Below are 19918 nucleotides of genomic sequence, written 5' to 3'. Positions count from 1 at the left end.
AGGCCGTGGTGGGGGGTAAGTGCTGGGAATCCGCCAGGCTAAGGCTGGGAACCGGCGGGAGCCAGAGGAGCCGGGACTGGGAAAGGGGCGGAGTCTGGAAAGCAGGGGCGGGGCCGGGCGCCCAGGAGACAGGCGAGCCGGTAGGCGGGGCCCGGCTTGGAGTATGGCCCGCAGCCCGGGCAGCGAGGGGGCGTGGCCGGCACTGCTGCACCGAGACTCCGCCTCCGCCCGTCCCCTTCGCAAGAGGGACGCAAGCCGGGAGGAAAGGGGGAGTTGAGGAGGCGGCGGCGGCGCTGGAGCGCTCCTCTTGGGGACCGGCCGACCCGGGGAGCGAGGACATCGCTCCGCACCACTCTTCCGCCTGCCGCCAAGCCGTCCCTTCCCGCTATGTCCCAGAGCAGGCATCGCGCCGCAGCCCCGCCGCTGGAGCGCGAGGACAGCGGGACCTTCAGGTCAGCGCCCGAATAGTCGGGGCCGAGCCCGGGAGGGCCGGGAGCGGTGGGCACGAGAGGCGGGGCTGAGGAGCCCGCTTTCCAGCGGCATTCTGGGTAAAACCCCTTCTCGTTGCTCTCGCCTCCGCGGCTGCGGGCGGACCCGGGGGCACTCGGCTCCGCCCTCTCGGCCGCGCGCGGGCTGGGGTCTGCGGCCTGGCCCCGCCCCTCTTGCGGCCTCGGGCTGCGCGCGGGGTGGGCGGAGGTGGCGCGCCGCCGCTACCGGGGAGAGGGGTTAATGTGGGCTTGGTCCTGAGAGACCACAGGGAATGACTCCTACCCGCTTTGAAGTTATCTCCCGAAAGCCCTCTTTCACCCTGCCGGTTGCCCGCCGCAGCGGGGCCGGGAGACTGGGGCGCTTCGCCATCTCTGGCGCTGGCCGCAGGGGAGATTCGGCGCCTCCTGCATCAGTGTTGGTGGCAGTCAAAACTAGCCTCTGTATGCTTCTGCTTCCCTCCCCGCTTTGGCATGCAAAGCACACCTTTTTCTGGTTTTTGCAGTTTGGGGAAGATGATTACAGCTAAGCCAGGGAAAACACCAATTCAGGTATTACACGAATACGGCATGAAGACCAAGAACATCCCGGTTTATGAATGTGAAAGATCGGATGTGCAAATACACGTACCCACTTTCACCTTCAGAGTAACCGTTGGTGACATCACCTGCACAGGTCTGTATGCACAGTTAACCCCATGATCATGTGGGTTGGCCGGCGAGCCTTGGTATTGCTTTTCAGTTCGGAAAAGTGACCTTTTTACCAGGGACAGCTGTAAGGAGCAGGCTCTTGAAACTAGAGACCTCTCATCTCAGGTCATGGGGACTTTCCAGCTTCATCTGATTCTCTCCCTAATTTTCTCTTCTCCAGATACCAAGAGAAGCTCAGAAACATCCCTAGGATCCTCCTAGGGTTCTTTTAAGAATTAGGGAGAAGCAGGAAAGGTTCTTGGAGCGACCACAGCTGGATCAGTAGGTGCTGACAAGTTTTATAGTGTCATAGAGTATGGACGATGCCAGGAGCCATGAGCCCAGAATTTTCTGAGCCTCTCCCCTCTTTGTATGGACTCACCTGGCACTTTGGGCCCATTGTACCACACTTGATTCTGTATCCAAGCAAAATGAGGAAGGCGGCACAAATACCGTATTTCATAGCACCGTCTAGTTCCTGACACTGTACCAGTTTTAGTAAGATGTCATCTCCTTTTTTATATGTGAGGAAACAGGTTCAGAGAAATTATCAGTTAACATGCCCAAAGTCACATAGCAGTGAAGTTTCAGAGTTCAGACTCCCCTTATGGTCTGTGAACTTGAACAAATGATAACTAAAGTTGCCATTTGTAAATGTAGGCATTTTGTTTCTTATGTATCTATTTAATTGCAAACAAAAAATAATACTAAATTTAAATCGGAAGAATGCCAAGAAAACAATTCAACGGGAAGGTTGGAGTTGCACCATCTGGTAATCTAAAGGCATCAATTGTTTAGGTCCCTGAAAATCTGGAGTCCACTATTTTCTTTGAAACGACTTTAAGAAAATGTTGAGACTTTTTTATCTAGATGAGGCAAGTGGATTGTAGGTGCTAGCTGGAAGTCTCCTCACAATGAACCACGGGATCTTTGCATTACTCCTGTAGCAGGTCTATTTTTAAATTTTCAGTGAAAATTTAAGAAAAGAAATAGTCCTTTTCCCTTCAATATGTCTTGGGCCAGGGATTAACAACTTATGGCCACTAACCGTTCTGCTTGGGCCCCTGCTCTCCTCACACTGCCCCGTCATCCTATGCAAGTTTATGTGCCTCCACAGCTTCAAGTGCTATCTAAAGGCCAAATATCCTGAAATCTCTGTCTTCATTCAGCCCAGGTCCGGTTATGGAACGGTCTATCAACCTGTGCTTACTGGGCATCTTCACTTGGATGACCCAAAGGCACCTCAGTCTCTCATTGTCCCAGACTGACTCCATCTCTCTTCCCTCAAGTCTGTTCCCTCTGCATTCCCTAGCTCACTAAAGGCACCACCATCACCTGTTGGCTCACACTAGAAAGTTGGGTTTCATTTTCCTGACTCCTCCTTCTCCCTCTGCCTCTTGCCCACTCTTCCACCAAGTCTTACTTCTTAAGCAGCTCTGGCATCTGCCTGCTTCCCTTGTCTCCCCACTGCTGCTGTCTGGGCCGCCGATGTCTCGCACTTGGACCGCAGCTGTTGTCTCGCTGCTGTTCTCAGCCTCTAGTCTCGGGCTGTCCATTCCCCGGATGACCCTGGCATTCAGATCTGTTCGTGTGCTTCTTGCTCTTCACATCCGTTCAGTGGTTTGCCCATCACCTTCTGGTTGAATACAGATTTCTTGATCTGACTTCACGGCCGTGCTTCTCGAAACGTGATCAGCAGCAGCATTACTATCACGTGGGCACTTGATGCAAACCCTCCGGAATATCAGGCCCCATGCCAGACCTGCAGGACTAGAATATGCATTTTAACAAAATTCCCAGGCAATTCCTGTGCACATTAAAGTTTGAGAAGCACAAATTTAGAAGACTGTTCTTGGACCGCTCTCCCTACCCTCCCAGTCCTGTAGCCTTTTATCGTTTCCTTAAGCTCCTACCTCCCCAGCTCCTTGGGGCTCTTGAGAGCCCCATGCTGGGTGTTGCCTCTGAGCCCTGACAAGGGCGCTTTTCTTTGCCTAGAATGCTCTTCTTAACCCCCAGCTCTCTTCATCTTACTAGCTTTTACTAGTCTTTTATGTCTTCGTTCAGTTATCTCTTCCTTCCTGAAACCTTTCTGAATCCTTACCAAGAGGAGGGGAGCTGCCCCTTTCGTGTGCTTCCCCGCCAGCCTGCACTTAGGCTGGTTCTAACACATGCGACTGTATTTCAGATGCCTCTTTACAGACAAAATCCTGCACTAGGCTGTGTGCTCTTTAAGGGCAGGGATTCTGTTTCATACTCCCCAGTGTCCCTAAATCCCTAGGTTAGTGGATAAAGGTGTATGGTTTGTATGTCCTGACATTTGAGGGTTACAGTTGAAATTTATTCCATTATCCTGTTCCTTTCCTCCACACCAGAGAAGTGGATATCAGCACTCTGGTACCACTTTTGAAAGGTTCTCAGCACCTAGCTTGAACTCAGAAAGCAAAAGATTGAATTTACCATTTAACAGGTGTGATGGCTTACTGAAATTAGGCTGCAGTTTCAGTGATGAGTCAGGCCTGTCCCCTGCCACCCTGTTAGCTACTTAGGTAAGGGATATAGATTGTATGGAAGACACATAACATCATCTCTCATGCTCCCTATATAAACCTTCTCCCACTGTACCCAACATGTAGCCAGGACTGCTTAGCCAAACAGAGGGGATTAATGCAGTATAGGATGGACCACTGGAATAAAATTGTGCACATTTTGCTGTCAAACAGTGTTGATATAAGTGGCTCCCTTAGAGGAGACTTCTTTTTATAGCATTTCCTCTCTCTCTAGGAATAAGGAAGAGTAAAATACTAAGTTGCATTTTTTTTCAGAAAGTATGACATGGTCTACTTTATTACCATTTTATGTAATAAATATACACAAGGATTTTTAATAATAGGTATACATAGAATTAGATACATAAAACTTAAAATTATGGGGTTTTAATTTATGTATTTCATGGGAATATTTTGTTACAGTATGTAGTATATATTTTTATTAACTTTGTGTGTATATATATATAAACTGTAGTGACTTTGTATTATGCAAATGTCTACGCAAGCCTCACATTTTCACAACACATAAGACATTTCTTTTTTTACCTTAATTCAGGTGAAGGTACAAGTAAGAAGCTGGCGAAACATAGAGCTGCAGAGGCTGCCATAAACATTTTGAAAGCCAATGCAAGTATTTGGTGAGCTAAATTTCTTTGTATTCTGCAGCTCAAAAATATCATGGCTGAGGTAAGATTGAAAGTTTGAACATGCTCACAAAAGCAACAAAGTGAACAGTTGTTAGTATCTAGCTCTAAAATTTTATTTCCTTGTGAAAACCTGTCATCCGTTAAAGACAACTTTATCCTTAAGAAATTCATTCCAGCAATTAACTGTTAAATGAAAGCTCTCAGGAACTAGGCTTTTTTTCCCCCTCAGTGGGATGCAACAGTAGAAAACCCCAGTTTTTCTGGCAAATATCTTCCTGTGTTAAGAGTGTAATAATTTCTACACTACATAAAATAAGTTATGAAGTGGAAAAAGATCAGTGGAAAATACTCTTCGGAAGATTCTAATTTGGAAGGAGACGAGATTTCCTTTATTATAGAATGTATACCAAATACAAGATGTTAAGTGGGATGTTAAGTCTTGATGGGATTTTTCCAAAATAAATTGGTTGTCACTTTAGGTGCTTTTGGAGAGTATTGGTCCTGGAGCATCTCATGTATCCTAGAGTGATGTCCTTTGGTTTCTAATGGACACACTGGAGCATGCTGAGCCTTTAAGTTCTCCTCTTCCCTGCACTCAATTAGTCCTCAAGTACAGTCTGGTGTACCTGCTCAGAGTGGACAGCAGAGGCCCGTGGGGATTTAGGAGAGGTTTTTCTCCAGCTTCAAAACTTTTGGTCTAGCACGTACTTAGGTTCTCATGCAGTGCTCCTCCCCTTTCTAAGCCCTTCCAAACCATTCGAGTAGTTTAGAATGAAGCACTGACAAGCTTTGAATCTCACAAAATGGTGCTTGATTCCCTGGGATCCTACATTATAGCTGATTTATGCTGGGTTTGTAGACATGCCAAAGGGCATGGCAGGTATTGGATTCTCCCCTCGCTGGTGATGACCAGGCTATTTCTGTGCAGCCCAAAGGTCAACCCAAAGGGTTGAGTGTATTTGTAGAAATGAGCATACGGAGTGTCCTTTCTGCACATGGGCACTTCACTTTGTCAGCAAAAAAGGCTAACAGACTTTACTATATATTTGTGCTTCTTGACAGATAAGATGGGAATTACTAAGCTGTAATCAGGTCTAAAGTGGCCTGATTTAATACAGAGGCTTTCTCATTTCTCCATCACAATTATTTGGGTAGCTTCGGCGTGCAGCATTGTAAGTGAATATTCCTATCTCATCAGCCTCCGTAAAGCTTCACATTCTGGCAGGTGGAAAAGCAACCTGAGGAAGTGGCAATAACTGAACCTTTTTGGTCATGGAAGAAATGACTGTTCAGTCGCCTAGGTGGTAGTAACCTTGAATGTAGCTTTACTCAGTGCTAGACACTCATCACCTAACTAATGAGTAATTTCAAACTAGTTAGGAGACATTGTTCTCTTTTTCCCTAATCATAGACGCCACATTGCATATAAATCTTAGGAGGATTATTCTAGTTTAGAGCAGATGGTAGATCAGACAGATTTGTCTTCCATAGTTAGAGTGAAAAAACAACTTTATAATCTGTATCATTCCCATTACCGGGCTAAATTTCCTAATTATTAGGCTTCCCTTTTTGTGTGGTTGTAACAGTAGTATGCTTTATTTAAATACATTTTTATTGAGCACCTATTATATGCACAGTCCTGTAAGGCTTACGGAGGTAAGTAATACATAGGCTCTGTCATCAAAAGGATTTTACATCTGAATGCAGGAGCGGTGTGATGAGGGATGTATTTGTCAGAGTATATAACTTACGGTAAAATAATTTGCTTAAGAAAGGGTCAACCTAAATGTTAATAATGGTTCAAAGGAGGGAGAAGTTATGTTCCATTAGCATAACAGGATAGGTTTCTTAGAGAAAGTGGCATATGAGCTAGACCTTGGACAGGGGATAGATCACATTCTCATAGAAGAGGTGGGGTAGAAGGCTATTCTGTGGAGAACAGCAGAGGCATAGAGGATTAAATAAGAAATGCTTGTCATTTATTTAATAGTTTGGGGAAAATTATTTTGTTTTATAACATTTTTAAAAAATGTTTAGCTTTGCAGTTCCTGACCCCTTAATGCCTGACCCTTCTAAGCAACCAAAGAACCAGCTTAACCCTATTGGTTCATTACAGGTAAGTCACACGGTTTTTCCTTACATAACATTATGTCTATTGAAGAAAGATGTCATAAATTGAAAATATGATAAGGGCTGAAACAAGGAATAAATATTTTAAAGATAAGATGGTATAATATTTTGTTTTCCCAGTTATGATCATTAGCTATTACAGCACTAACTTGAAATTATTTTCCTGTTTATTTACGTTTTGGATTTTCTTCCATATACAGTATCTGCCTTTGGTTTGTGGAATTCTCATTTGAGATCAACAGACCCCAGTGCACATGGGTAGAGTGTTGTATACTTTAAGAATATGTTTTGCCACTCTTGTGACAAACCTCTTTCTACTTCTGTTGACACAGAAGATTTTATAAACCCAAATCGGGTAACCTACCTCAAGAAAGGGGAAGTAGTCTATTTGCTTATTCTACCAAAAAAAAAAAATCAGCTTTGAATTTCTGCATGCAGAATATCCTTCTTGCGGATTATCCATGTGCTCTGTTGGACAGCTCTCCTCCCCGTTCTCCAGCCTGTCCTTTGGTCCCTTTCTTGCTGTCTTTTTCTTGAGTTTTCTTCCCGTGATCTTTCCTCAGCTTTGTCCAAGTCTGTTAGCCGCCTTCGCTCATGTGCTCTTGTTCCAGTGCAGTAGTTAGCCAGCTGTGGGCAGGAAGTCTGCAATTAAGGCAGAGGCTTTCGGAACTGATGACCGTGAGACCCATAGATGTTCCCCAAGAGGACCATAGTAGCTCCTCTTTCTCTTTGAGCTCTTTGATATTTGCTCACTATGGCTTAATGGAAGAACACCATTCCTATCCTAGCAGTAAGCTGCTTCAGTTTTGGTATTGTGGGCTTGCAAGATATAAAATGCAGGAATATTTATGGGGAATATAAGGCCTTCCCCCATTTTTCCATTGCAGAAGATCATTATTCTTTTCAAACATATAAATGGAAATGGGGTCAAAATCATGAAAGGATGTCATTTATGTGATTAAGCCATTGCATAGTAAAAATTACTACTAAAGCCTCATCTCGATTTTCTAGGAGTTGGCTATTCATCATGGCTGGAGACTTCCTGAATATACCCTTTCCCAAGAGGGAGGACCTGCGCATAAGAGAGAATATACCACAATTTGTAGGCTAGAGTCATTTATGGAAACTGGTAGTTATTTCTTTTTACTCTCATACAACTGAAGACATTTGAAATATTTTCAGATGATGAATGACCATAGAAAGTTCTGTTGTGATTTCCTTTCAAATATTTCTGGGGAGAAAAATTGATATACTCCTATTCTACTGTCTCTTTCTGCAGTTGAATTTAAGTATAAGTATTTGGCTTAAGAATACTTATGCTTCTTAATTCGATATTTTTAAAAATCATGGAAAAGCCTGTTAACGGAAAGAAGTAAATAATTGACTTTACATAGCCTGCATTGATGTGTTAGTGACTTAAAAATCATTTTAGAGGGACGCCTGGGTGGCTCAGTCCTTAAGCGTCTGCCTTCGGCTCAGGTCATGATCCCAGGGTCCTGGGATCGAGCCCCGCATCGGACTCCTTGCTCTGCAGGAGGCCTGCTTCTCCCTCTCCCATTCCCCCTGCTTGTGTTCCCTCTCTCGCTGTGTCTCTCTCTGTCAAATAAATAAGATCTTTAAAAAAAAATCATTTTAGAAAAAAGCAGTAAATCTCTTGGAAGTTTCAACAGCTGTTCTAGAAGATTGGAGGACTAGAGGAAGATCACATTTGAAAACAAGATATAAGAGACTAGGAGGCAAAAAAATAGCATGAGATAAAAATAAAGTAGAAATTTTCCCTTTGAATGATAGCAACTTCCATGTTGTAAGGGCCAGAAACGATGGGGAAAAAGTCCCTTAATAGAGTACTAAGTGAGGGTCCCTATTGTAATTTCTCTATCATGTTTCTATCATTCTTAAAATGGCACTTAAAATGGTTAGATACCTGTTTCAAGTAATAAGCAACCGTTTGCCCTGAGAGGCAGTGCGGGCCAATGCAGAAAGCACTGGACTGGAAGTAGGAACCCCAGCTTCCATTCTTTTTTTAAAGATTTTATTTATTTATTTGAGAGAGACGAGCACGCACGGGGAGGTGGGGGGTGGCCAGAGGGAGAGGGAGAAGCAGGCTCCCCATTGATCAAGGAGCCCAGCATGGGGCTCAATCCCAGGACCCTGAGATCATGACCTGAGCCGATGCAAGCAGAAGCTTAACCGACCAAGCCAGCCAGGCGCCCCACCTCATGTCCATTCTTGATGCACCTTAATTTGCGAGGGTAGGCAAATTACTTAATCTCTCTAGGCCTCAGCTTTTAAATCTGTAAAACGAAAAGCATGGAAGTAGATGATACTTATGGTGTCTTTTAACTGCAGTATCTCCTATGCCCTTCTTATTTGTGTTAAAGAAAAATTCCACATAGTTGTCAGTTTATAGAAGATTGTAAGCAAGAAGTAGACATCAAGAGATAAGAGCTGTAATTCAAAAGGACCTTGATAAATTTGAATACTTGGTCAGAATTAAACCAAAAATGATTCATTAAAGCTAGGCATAGGGAAATATACCTGTTAAAAACAGAAAGTATAACTATTAAAGATAAAATGTCAAAGAAAAGAAAGGCCTCCATAAATGTAAGAATTAATAGTTGTATCGGGGCACCTGGGTGTGCAGTTGGTTAAGCACCGAACTCTTGGTTTGGGCTTGGGTCGTGATCTCAGGGCTGTCAGATCGAGCCCTGCATCAGTCTCTGAGCTCAGCACGGAGTCTGCTTGGGACTTTCCCTCTGCCCCTCCCCACCGCACTCATGTGCTTTCTCTTTCCCGCTCTCTAAAATAAATAAATCTTTAAAAAAAAAAAAAGAATTAATAGTTGCATGAAGCACAATAAGCAAAGATGTCAGATCAGCAAAAGAATAGTATATAAAAATCATGAAATTGTTCTCTGATCAAAAAATCATACTTTATACATGTGATTATTCTCTATGGACACTAATTTATTTTCTAAACCTACCATTTCTTTCTTTTTTATTTAGGAAAGGGGGCATCAAAAAAACAAGCCAAGAGAAACGCTGCTGAGAAATTTCTTGCCAAATTCAGTAATATTTCTCCAGAGAACCACATTTCTTTAGTGAGTAATGACCAAGACACCTATGATGACAATGTGATTAAGCATCTCTTGCTCTAGGAAGCTTCCCTAGAGTCCTTGTCATATAGACACTTGAGAGTTTTAATTTTTAAAAATCTCTTCACTGTTCAGATGTACACGACCCCAATTTTAGCTGTCACAAGGGTGACCAGGTAAGAGGGCTTGGGAGACACGTTCAAATGCAGAACCACTTGATGGGACCTAAAGAGGATAAGCCAGGAGTGCCATTTTTGCGTTCACATTGACAGTGCAGTCGTTCCTGTACCCACTCAGCAGACATTTCGTGAGCTCATGCTGTGTGCCAGACCTTGCACCAGGTTCTGTGCATAGCATGTATAAGACAGTCTCTGCCACTGGGGAGTTTGTAGGCTCCCGAAAGAGAAAAGAACCCGACAGACTGGTCCTCTCAGAGAGGGCTCGGCAACACAGAAGGATCCAACCAAGACTGGGGATTTCAGGAAGACTTCTTGGAGGAGGCAATATCTAAGCCAAGACCTGCAGGATGAGAACAGAGGAAAAGAATTCCAAAGAGAAAAAAGAGCACCTACAAAGACCAAGAGTAAAATATTATATGTCATCTGGGAACCCTAAATAGTTTGGCGTGGCCAGAGCATAGGGTTGGAGGAGGGTGTCTTGGACAATGAGGCCAGAAAGGCAAAGCGGGATTAAATCTGGAAGGGACGACTATAGTCAGAGAGATTGAACTTTATCCTGAGGGTGGAGCAAAATCACTAAAGAATTTTAATCTGGGAAGGAGAGGCTTAGAAGGGAGTGACTGGCTGCCCTATGGGGAATGAAGGAGTCTTAGAGACCTGTAGACTGTTACAGAAAATGGATGAGAAATGATGGTGGCCGTCGACATGGTCAGTTTAAAAATTATTTTGAAAGCTGGGGTGAATAGGGCATGGTAATTGATTTGGATGTGGGGAGTAAGGAAAAAGGAGAAAGTAAACATTTTTAGATTAGCAACTGAGTAGATGGTGGTACCATTCAGTAATATGGGGAACACAAGATGAGTGGGACTTGACGGGGAGAAGATAATGAGTTAATATCTACAGTGAGTAGGATATATTGAATCTGAAGTGTTTGTAGAATATGTTAAGTAAAGATACTAGGTAGGCAGCTGGGCAAACAAATACAGAGCATAAGAGATTGAGCTATACATGACATTATTTGAGATTATGATGTTCATATATAGATACATCTCATGGTACATTATCTGAGGATTTATTAGGTGGGGAATGAGAAGTGAGGACTATAGCGTGTCCTAATTGATGATAATAAAATAAGGGCTCATTCTGTAGGGAAAAAAAAAATCAAAGACTATACACAAATAAAGTAACATAATTTTGGTTTTACCTTTTTAATAGAAAAACATAAAACGTTGCATTCACTTCTTTTAAAATTGGATCAGAGATGACACCAAAATCACAAAGCACAAATAGGTTTATAACTGGTTTCATAGGTGAATTCTATTAAATCGTCAAGGAAGAAGTAATTTCCAATGCTATTTAAATTCTTCCAGGCAATACATACATACATAGGGCAGGCTTCTAAATTTATTTTTCAAAACCAACATAACACTAACACCAAAACCTGACAATAGCAAATCGCAAGGGAAAAAATTATGGATTAATCTCCCTTATAGTGAAACACCTTAATAAAATATCTAGTACAACAGTAAAAGAATAATACACCGTAGACAAGTTGGGCTTATTTCAGGAATGCAAGAATATATCTGTTGCATTTCAGGAATGCAAGGATAGGTTCTGTAAATCTGTTACTATAATTAATCACCTTAATGGGTCAAAGGAGAAAAACAGTCAATGGATGCCAAAAAGATATTTGGCAATCATTGACAAACACTTTTAAAATATCCCTGTTGTTCTGAGAAACAGAAGAGATGAACATAGGGGAAGGGAAGGAAAAGTAAAATCAGATGAAAATAGAGAGGGGGACTCCTGGGTGGCTCAGTCAGTTACGCGTCTGCCTTCAGCTCAGGTCATGATCCCAGGGTCCTGGGATCGAGTTCCGCATCTGGCTCCTTGCTCAGCCGGGAGCCTCCTTCTCCCTCTCCTGCCATTCCCCTTGGTTGTGGGCGTGCCCACATGCTCTCTCCCTCTGACAAATAAAATCTTAAAAAAAAAAAAAAAAGAAAATAGGCAAACCATAAGAAATGCTTAATTCTAGGAAACAGGGTTGCTGGAGGGGAGGTAGGTGAGGGGATGGGGTAACTGGGTGATGGGCATTAAGGAGGGCACTTGATGTAATGAGCACTGGGTGTTATATACAATGGATGAATCACTAAATTCTACCCTTAGAAGGCAGAAACTAATAATACACTATGTGTTAAATAAATTGAATTTAAATCAAGAATTAAAAAAGAAGAGATAAAAATGATCATTAACTACAAATAATATGACTGTGTCCCTGTAAAGCCCTGTAAAAGAAAAACTGCTAGAATAAGAGAATTCATCAAGGTAACTGATCATAAAATTAATATATAAAACCAATAGCTTTTTCATATTTAGGATTATGAAGGTAACCACTAGAATAATTAGAGAAGAAAGTTAAAAATTGCTTCTGGAAAGGGGACTGAATGTAGGGTTGGAATGAGGCTCAGGATTGTTGCTTTAATAATTCTGTACTCTTTGACTTTTTGTGGTGTTATATTAACAAAATTTATGAAGCTCGGTAACATTGATACTTTTATAGCAAAATAGAAATCTGTCCTAAAAAAGTATACTAGGAAAAAAAACCAATAGTTTTTCTGTTTATAAATATTAAGAGGTGGAATGAAAAAGATCTCATTTTCAATAATAGAAAAGAGGCTAATGTGCTGGAGAATAAACTTAAAATGTGCAGACCCATGTGGAAAAAATTTCAAAACTCTGTTGAGGGATTTAACAGAAATTGAATTAATGTAAAACTACTTATTTTCAATAGGAAGACTCAATATTGTAAAATATATAAAAAGATAATGTAGTCTCACTCAAAATCTACCAGAATTCATCTTGGATCTCAATACAGCTTTACCAAGTTTATCTGGAAAAATAAACTCTCAAGAATAGCCAAGAAAACTGAAAAGGAAGAGTGCAGGAGGTGGGATTATACCTATCAGAGAATAAAACCTACTCTAAATCTATAGTACTGAAACATGTATTGGTTACAGGGATAGACAGAGGATAGAATAGAGAATCCAGGTATAGACAATAATCCACATAGGAGCAGAGTATATGACAATAATGAGACTTCAGATCAGTGGGCAAAAGGATGGATTATTCAATAAATAATGTAGAAACAAAGCCACATTTATGGTGGTGGGTAGAGGGGAGGATGTACATACCTGTGTGTGTGTGACGTATTTAGGTTGCTCCCTTACTCCTTAAAATAAATTTCAGATTGATCAAAAATTTGAACATAAGAATTGAAACCAAGTATGAAAAAACACGGCAGAGCTTTCCTTTTTAAAATTCTTAGCATAGGGGAAACCTTTTTAAAACCTAAAACCTAGAAGACGTAATAAAAGTGATAAATTTGACTCCATAAAACCTATTACACAGCAAAAAAAATCTGTAAATAAAACTAAGAATTAAAACAAGAAATTATTTTTAACACAGGTCTGTAATTGGACTGTTTTCAGTACCACATAAAAAGCTCTCACACATCAATAAAAAAGAGATAAAAATGTTTAAAAAAAAATGATTAGCTCCACTCATGGAAATTAAAGAGATATTATTTTCACCTTTTAGACAGATGAAACCTACTAAGTTTGATAGTCCCAGGTGTTGGCAAGGGTATCAGAAAACAAGCACCCGCCTAGGCCGTTGATGGTAGTATAAATTGGTTTAGATATCAGTCCGGAAGTATTTTCTCAAAATTAAAAGCATACGTGCTCTTTGACTCAGTTCTACTTCTAGAAATTATTCTACAGATAAAGTCATCCAAGTGCAAAAGAGTTTTATTGTAACATTGTTAGTAAAACCAAGAAATCAGAAATAACCCAAAAGCCATAATTGAAAACTGGTAAGATAAATATAATGCCTATATGTGCGTTGATATGAGGAAAATAAGATACAGAAGAGTAAGCTATCATTTTTGTTTAAAAAGAAGATTATGGGGGCGCCTGGCTGGCTCCGTCAGTAGAGCATATATGACTCTTGATCTCAGGGTCCTGAGTTCAAGCCCCACATGGGGTGTGGAGCTACAAAGAGAGAAGGAGGGAGGGAGGGAGGAAGATAGAAGTAAAAAGTAAAATAAAAAGATTATGTGTGTGTGTGCTTGAATTTAGAATTATAGAAGGTTATTGAAGAAATAGTTTTAACGGTAAGTACCTTTTGGAAGTGAAACATGTCTTCTGGGAAGGAGTGATAAGGAAAAGAGACTATTCTTCATTATATATTTCTTATTGAAACTATCAATGAATTATAATTTTTTAAAGATTTTATTTATTTATTTGACAGAGAGACGGCGAGAGAGGGAACACAAGCAGGGGGAGTGGGAGAGGGAGAAGCAGGCTTCCCGTGGAGCAGGGAGCCCAATGTGGGACTCGATTCCAGGACCCTGGGATCATGACCTGAGCCAAAGGCAGACGCTTAATGACTAATCCACCCAGGCACCCCCTGAATTATAATTTTTTAAAAAAACAAAATTTTTTAAAGTTCCAACCAAGGAATACAAAATTCTATTTAGCAAACTTTATAGATTATTAATTCTATATACTGGCCATCCTTGTGATCTTTTTTTGAAAATCCCTTAACCTCCATCAGTCTCATTAATAAGACTATGGATACGTTGCCCTACTTCAGAGGGCAGTTGTTTGTTTTTTGTTTTTTGTTTTTGTGGGGCTTTTTGACATAATATATGAGGCAATTTGAGAAAAATAAACTAACATGGAAATGTAAAGCATTCTAAGAACAGGTGGAAAGGGAAGGATATAGGGAAGAATAAAGAAAAGAGGCAAAGGAGAAAGTTCTGTTGGGTTCTGGGAAAAGTCTGGTAAGAACTTTATGACCTCCTGCCATTCATTTGAACAACTTGTTCTTCTCAAACCTAACTTGTACATTGCACCTTTTCTACAGTTTGTCTTCTGCTTCACAGCTGTCAGAGTGATTGGTTGGTATTTAATACAAGAAATCATAAAGATAAAATCATTTTATATTTTAATTTGTAAATTGCTCCATTAGGCAGATTCAGTTATTTGCAGGTTTGTTTATACTGCTCTTAAATATCTTCTACATCTTTTTAAAAATATCTTATACATCTTAATGTGGCCATCAGAAAATTTGAGAGACCTTTGTCCCATACAAAAGTATTTTTAAATACTTCCAGTATATTTGTGCATATGCTTCTTTTTTCTCTGACGTCGCGGTGTTTGTTAAATGTGTGCTTATTAGTGTTATCTCATTTAAAATGGGAAAGTTAACCAAATAGTATTCATTTAAACATGCTTTATAGAGTATTAAATGTGAGTGCCTAATACTTTTAATTATAGCATTAGAACTCAGTCTGAGTTACGAGTCTTAATCTTCATCTCTGTTTTTCAGACAAATGTAGTAGGACATTCTTTAGGATGTACTTGGCATTCCTTGAGGAATTCTCCTGGTGAAAAGATCAACTTACTGAAAAGGAGCCTCCTCAGTATTCCAAATACAGATTACATCCAGCTGCTTAGTGAAATTGCCAAGGAACAAGGTTTTAATATAACATATTTGGATATAGGTATGATTTTTTTTCTTTGGCTTATCTCAAAACCTATTTTTAAAATGTATTTCAGAAACAAAGCCTGTATTACAGTTTATTTCACTGACCAGGGATACTGAAATTGTGTGTGTATATATACATATGTATATATACACACCTCTCACACACGTATATATTTATATATATAAAATTAGAGCAGTTCTGTTTATCACTGATATGTCCCATTCTTATAAATAATAATAATAGCTAACATCTGTATAGTTATAATAAAAAACGGCAGCTAATATTTATTGTTTTGACTATAGACCAGGCCCTGTTTTAAGGATATTACATAGTTCAGCTCCCTGAATTCTCAAACTAATTCTGTGAAGTTAGGTCTATTATCCTTACATGTAAGGAAAGAAAAAGAAGGCACAGAGAGGTTCAGAAACCTGCCTGAGATGTAGCTGATTAGCGGTAGAGTCCAATCAGGGGAAGAGTCCCTGCAGATACAGTGTCTGTTAAACTAGCCCTGATGGAGAGCTTGACAGATAAAAAGGCAGCCACATTTCTAGAACAAGCACTAAGTTTGTGGGGGCCAGACCCCTTCTCTCCACTTTGTCACTGTTTGCCAATTGAAGGAGATCAGTGGGGACAAGTACTTTATAGCTTTATTCCATCCCAGCTCTCCTCGTCTATATTTCCTCTAGCCCTTAGTCATTTAGGTAGACAAATGTGGATAGAATAGAAAGCAAGTCACTTTGGATTTTAATTTGCTTTTTAAAGCTGACGTGCGTGCATGCGTGTGTGTGTGTGGTGTGTGCGCGTGCACACAAGTGTTTGGTGTCTTGATTTAACATCAGTGTAATTTGTGAAGAATTTGATATCCTTTGTTCCATCCTCAGTGGGCTGTGGGGACCCAGCTTGAAGGAGCTGCCAGCTCTGGTGTGTAGGTGTTTAAAGAATTTCTGATTTTTCTCTGCTACTTTAGGATTGAATGATGGGTTGAATACAATGTTTTAATATACTGAGAATGATGCCGAACCAGGAATTTAGGACAGACACATGGTCAGAAGAGGTGGCTGATGGAAGAGAATTCATTCAGTAAATATTTATTAAGTACCCACACTTTTTTAGGTGTTTAAGACACAGATGAATAAGCCATGTCATGAACAGGACTATGGATGGTTGAATCTGGGAAAAGAAGGAAACTTGAGGTGGCTTTTGAGATTATGAATTAATGATGCCTTTGAAATGCACCTTACCAATTTTAAGAACTAAGTCGTTCTTCTAAATATAGAACAGCAGTCTAAAAACCACAATCAGCTAATTTGGCTAACTTCTATGCAGTTACCTTCAAAAGAACCTAGACATCCTCCAAAACAAAAAGATATACAAGTGGCCGACAAGCTCACAAACAGATGCTCACTATTCTTAGTCATCAGGGAAATGCAAATCAAAACCACAGTGAAGTACCAATTCATACCCACTGGGATTACTGTGAAGAAGAAAATAGAAGATAACAAATGTTGGCAAAGATGTAGAGAAGTTGTAGCCCTCCCACACTGCTGGTGGACTATAAAATGGTTCAGCCGCTGTGGAAAACAGGAGTTTTGCAGCTCCTCAAATGAGTTACCGTATGACTTAGCAACTCTACCACCAGGGATATCCCCAAAACAATTGTAAACTTCAATTGTTAAATAACAATAAACTTAAAAATTCAAACAAATACCCACATGTTCACAGTAGTACTATTCACAATAGCTAAAAGATGGAAACAGCCCAAATGTCCATCAGCGGATGAATGATTAAGTCAGTTGTGGTATATATGTGCAACTAAATATTCAGCCATGAAAAGAAATGAAGTTCTGATACCTGCTACAACATGGATTAACCTCAGAAACATACTAAGTGAAGGGGTGCCTGGGTGGCTCAGGCGTTAATCGACTGCCTTCGGCTCGGGTCGTGATCCCAGGGTCCTGGGATCGAGCCCCACATCGGGCTCTCTGCTCGGCGGGAAGCCTGCTTCTCCCTCTCTGACTCCCCCTGCTTGTGTTCCCCCTCTCGCTGTCTCTCTCCCTCTCTCTCGAATAAATAAATAAAATCTTTAAAAAAAAAAAACATACTAAGTGAAAAGCAAGACACAAAAGGGTCATATTATATACCATTTAAATGAAATATCCAGAATAATTTACTCCATAGATTGGTGGTTGCCAGAGGGGCTTCGGGGTAGGGGAGATGGGGAGCAACTTCTTGATGTGTATGGTGTTTCTTCTTGGGAAAATGAAATGATGAGAATGTTTTGTAACTAGATAGAGATGGCAGTTGCCCAACATTGTGAATGTACAAAATATTACTGAATGGTTCACTTTAATATGGTTAAGATTATGTTATATGAATTTTACCTCAATTTAAAAGGAAAAAAAAAAAGCTCGATGATAGAACTAGAAAGCCTCTTCACACATTAAAACACCTCCACTGTATCTGGAGGTTTCCTAATATTGACTCTAGCAGAATAACATTGAATCGTGGCCACTTTTAACAAACTGTAACTCATCTGTTTCTACTTCTTTCCCTTGTGTCATCTAACCATCTTTAGTGACAGTGATTCACCAGTTGATGAGAAGAACATTTGTTTCCTGAGCTTAGGTACCGTATATGCAACACGGAACTAGACTATCTGCACAGATGTAGAATGAAAGAACATGAAGGCAGAAGATAGGTCTTGCCCTGAGCCATGTATTTCCTGGTTCACATGTCTCCTGACAGTAACCCTAGACTCCAGAGTGAAAAACACCGTCTCTCCAGTGCCCTAGCCGATGGTCTTTTTCCCTCTAAAAAAAGTTGGCTACGGTTCAATTTGCGAACGCTGCTAAACTAGCCACATTAGAATGGCCTTGGGAGCTTTAAAAAGAAAATGTAAGAATCTGGCTACTCCCACCCCGAACCCTGCGTTTCTGACTGAGCAAGCTGTAGTGAGGCCAAGGCACCTGCATTTAGGTTCCCTCAGGTGGTTGGGAAGCACAGCTGTGTTTGAAAACCACTAGCACTGAGCAGTTGTGTTTTGGTTTTTGGAGAAGAATGATAAAGACGATGAGGAAGTGGAGTAGGATACCATAGATTTATACTGTAGTGAAGACTGTAGGAAGGAAGACTGTAGTAAAAACTTGTTTTCATGAAGGATCTGCTTTCTGTACACTTGGCATTAACTATCATGTTTGAACATGTCATTACAGAAGAACTGAGCGCCAATGGCCAGTATCAGTGTCTGGCCGAACTCTCCACCAGTCCCATCACAGTCTGCCACGGCTCCGGGATCTCGTGCGGCAATGCACAGAGTGAGGCAGCTCACAACGCTCTGCAGTATCTAAAGATAATAGCGGAAAGAAAGTGAGCCGGAAGCGACCCCGAAAGCCCTCGGTAGCACATAAGAAATGCCCCTTCGCCCCTTCCCAAGTAAAACGTTTACTACGTTTGAGTTTGTGTGTTGTTTCTAAATCTCTTCATAGAGTCCATCAACACTCCAGGTTTAATGATCTCCTAGTAGTTATTAAGCTCTTTTTAATGGCTTCAACTTTGTATTGGTATATTGCATTTATAAACTTTGTACCATAAGCAGAGTGTAGCACCCAGGTTACAATGCCATGTACATACAGAGAAGAAACTGCATGTTTGTTGTTGATGATTATGAAGATGAAGATGTTGAAGAAACAAAACTGCTAGCAACAGTCGTTCTTACTGGTGCTTAACCTCTTCTTTGCGCAAGGCTTTGTACAGGGAATTCGAAGGAAGCCCCTCAGAGTTGGGAGGAACACACTAACAGGCGTTTATTGAATGTGACTATTGAATTTCAGGGAACATGATTGGTCTGCTGTGCATTTGAATCCATGTAATAAAGAGCTGTTGTTGTAACAGGTTCCACTCGTTTTATTAAAGCATTACTGACCCAACCATGGCCCCTTCTTTGTAGCCATTCCTGGGAGTGACATGATGTGGATGCTCTGTTACTTACTACCTATATCTAGTCTACTTCTGAAAGTCAAAGTTGAAAAAACATCCATGGTCTAAGGAAAAACGTACAAATACGTATATGTGATGAGTCCCTTCTGTATTTTCTCCAAACAAATGCAACATTGTCTATTTCTTTGACATAACCATTCATATAGGAGTTAGCAGTTGAAAAAGCATTAGTAAAATTACAAAAACAAAACTTCCCAGTGCACTCGATTCAGTTACAAGAGTGTTTCAAGCAAAGCAATGAGTGATTGAAAGGTTAGATCAGCCTCAGGAGCAAATTTTAATTTTGCCTTTTATGTTTCCATCTATCATCAGTGGTCCCTCTGCCAGCACCAGTGGATACGGCTACTCTTGTAGATTAGATGGAAGTCTCAGGCCTGTTTTCAGAATGCAGGGAAAGCTTCAGAGAGCAAGAGAGCTCTAAATGATAAAGGCAGGTTTTGACAATCTCAAGGGTTAATCCAGCAGAAGTATATGACAAGTATTTTTCTGTCTGGAAAAAAAAAAATCATACTTGAGTGGAATCATTTGAGAAGAATAAAACATCATCATAAAGGAAAACCTATGCATGTAACTTCTAAAGAGCACGTAGTTTCACATTAT

General features: G+C 40.8%; 1 protein-coding gene across 2 annotated transcripts; it reads left to right on the top strand.

Moving 5' to 3' along the window:
- The first annotated feature begins 214 nt into the window (after positions 1-214).
- On the top strand, positions 215-19210 carry PRKRA (protein activator of interferon induced protein kinase EIF2AK2). Of its 2 annotated transcripts, XM_045868446.3 has the most exons (8): positions 215-452; positions 992-1161; positions 4278-4359; positions 6406-6484; positions 7510-7627; positions 9504-9598; positions 15163-15337; positions 18535-19210. In XM_045868446.3, exons 1-8 carry the CDS (start codon positions 388-390, stop codon positions 18690-18692), a joined length of 942 nt encoding a protein of 313 aa, XP_045724402.1. In that variant the 5' UTR covers positions 215-387; the 3' UTR covers positions 18693-19210. The 2 variants fall into 2 exon arrangements, with proteins under 2 accessions (XP_045724402.1, XP_054362096.1); XM_054506121.2 differs by lacking the exon at positions 215-452 and having other exon boundaries at positions 1023-1161; positions 4278-4408.
- The last annotated feature ends 708 nt before the right edge of the window (positions 19211-19918 follow it).

This window comes from Mirounga angustirostris, unplaced genomic scaffold, assembly GCF_029215605.1.
Source record: "Mirounga angustirostris isolate CCGP_5_RB_7025 unplaced genomic scaffold, mMirAng1.0.hap1 SCAF_3, whole genome shotgun sequence".
Lineage (NCBI taxonomy): Eukaryota > Metazoa > Chordata > Mammalia > Carnivora > Phocidae > Mirounga > Mirounga angustirostris.
The sequence above is the reverse complement of the archived record's forward strand: the minus strand, read 5'-3'. Positions and strand labels throughout refer to the sequence as shown.

Coding starts and splice junctions, on each gene's coding strand:
- PRKRA (XM_045868446.3), top strand. CDS start 388: ATGTCCCAGAGCAGGCATCGCGCCGCAGCCCCGCCGCTGGAGCGCGAG. Junction 6,485..7,509: donor ACCCTATTGGTTCATTACAG/GTAAGTCACACG, acceptor TCGATTTTCTAG/GAGTTGGCTATTCATCATGG. Junction 9,599..15,162: donor CAGAGAACCACATTTCTTTA/GTGAGTAATGAC, acceptor TCTGTTTTTCAG/ACAAATGTAGTAGGACATTC.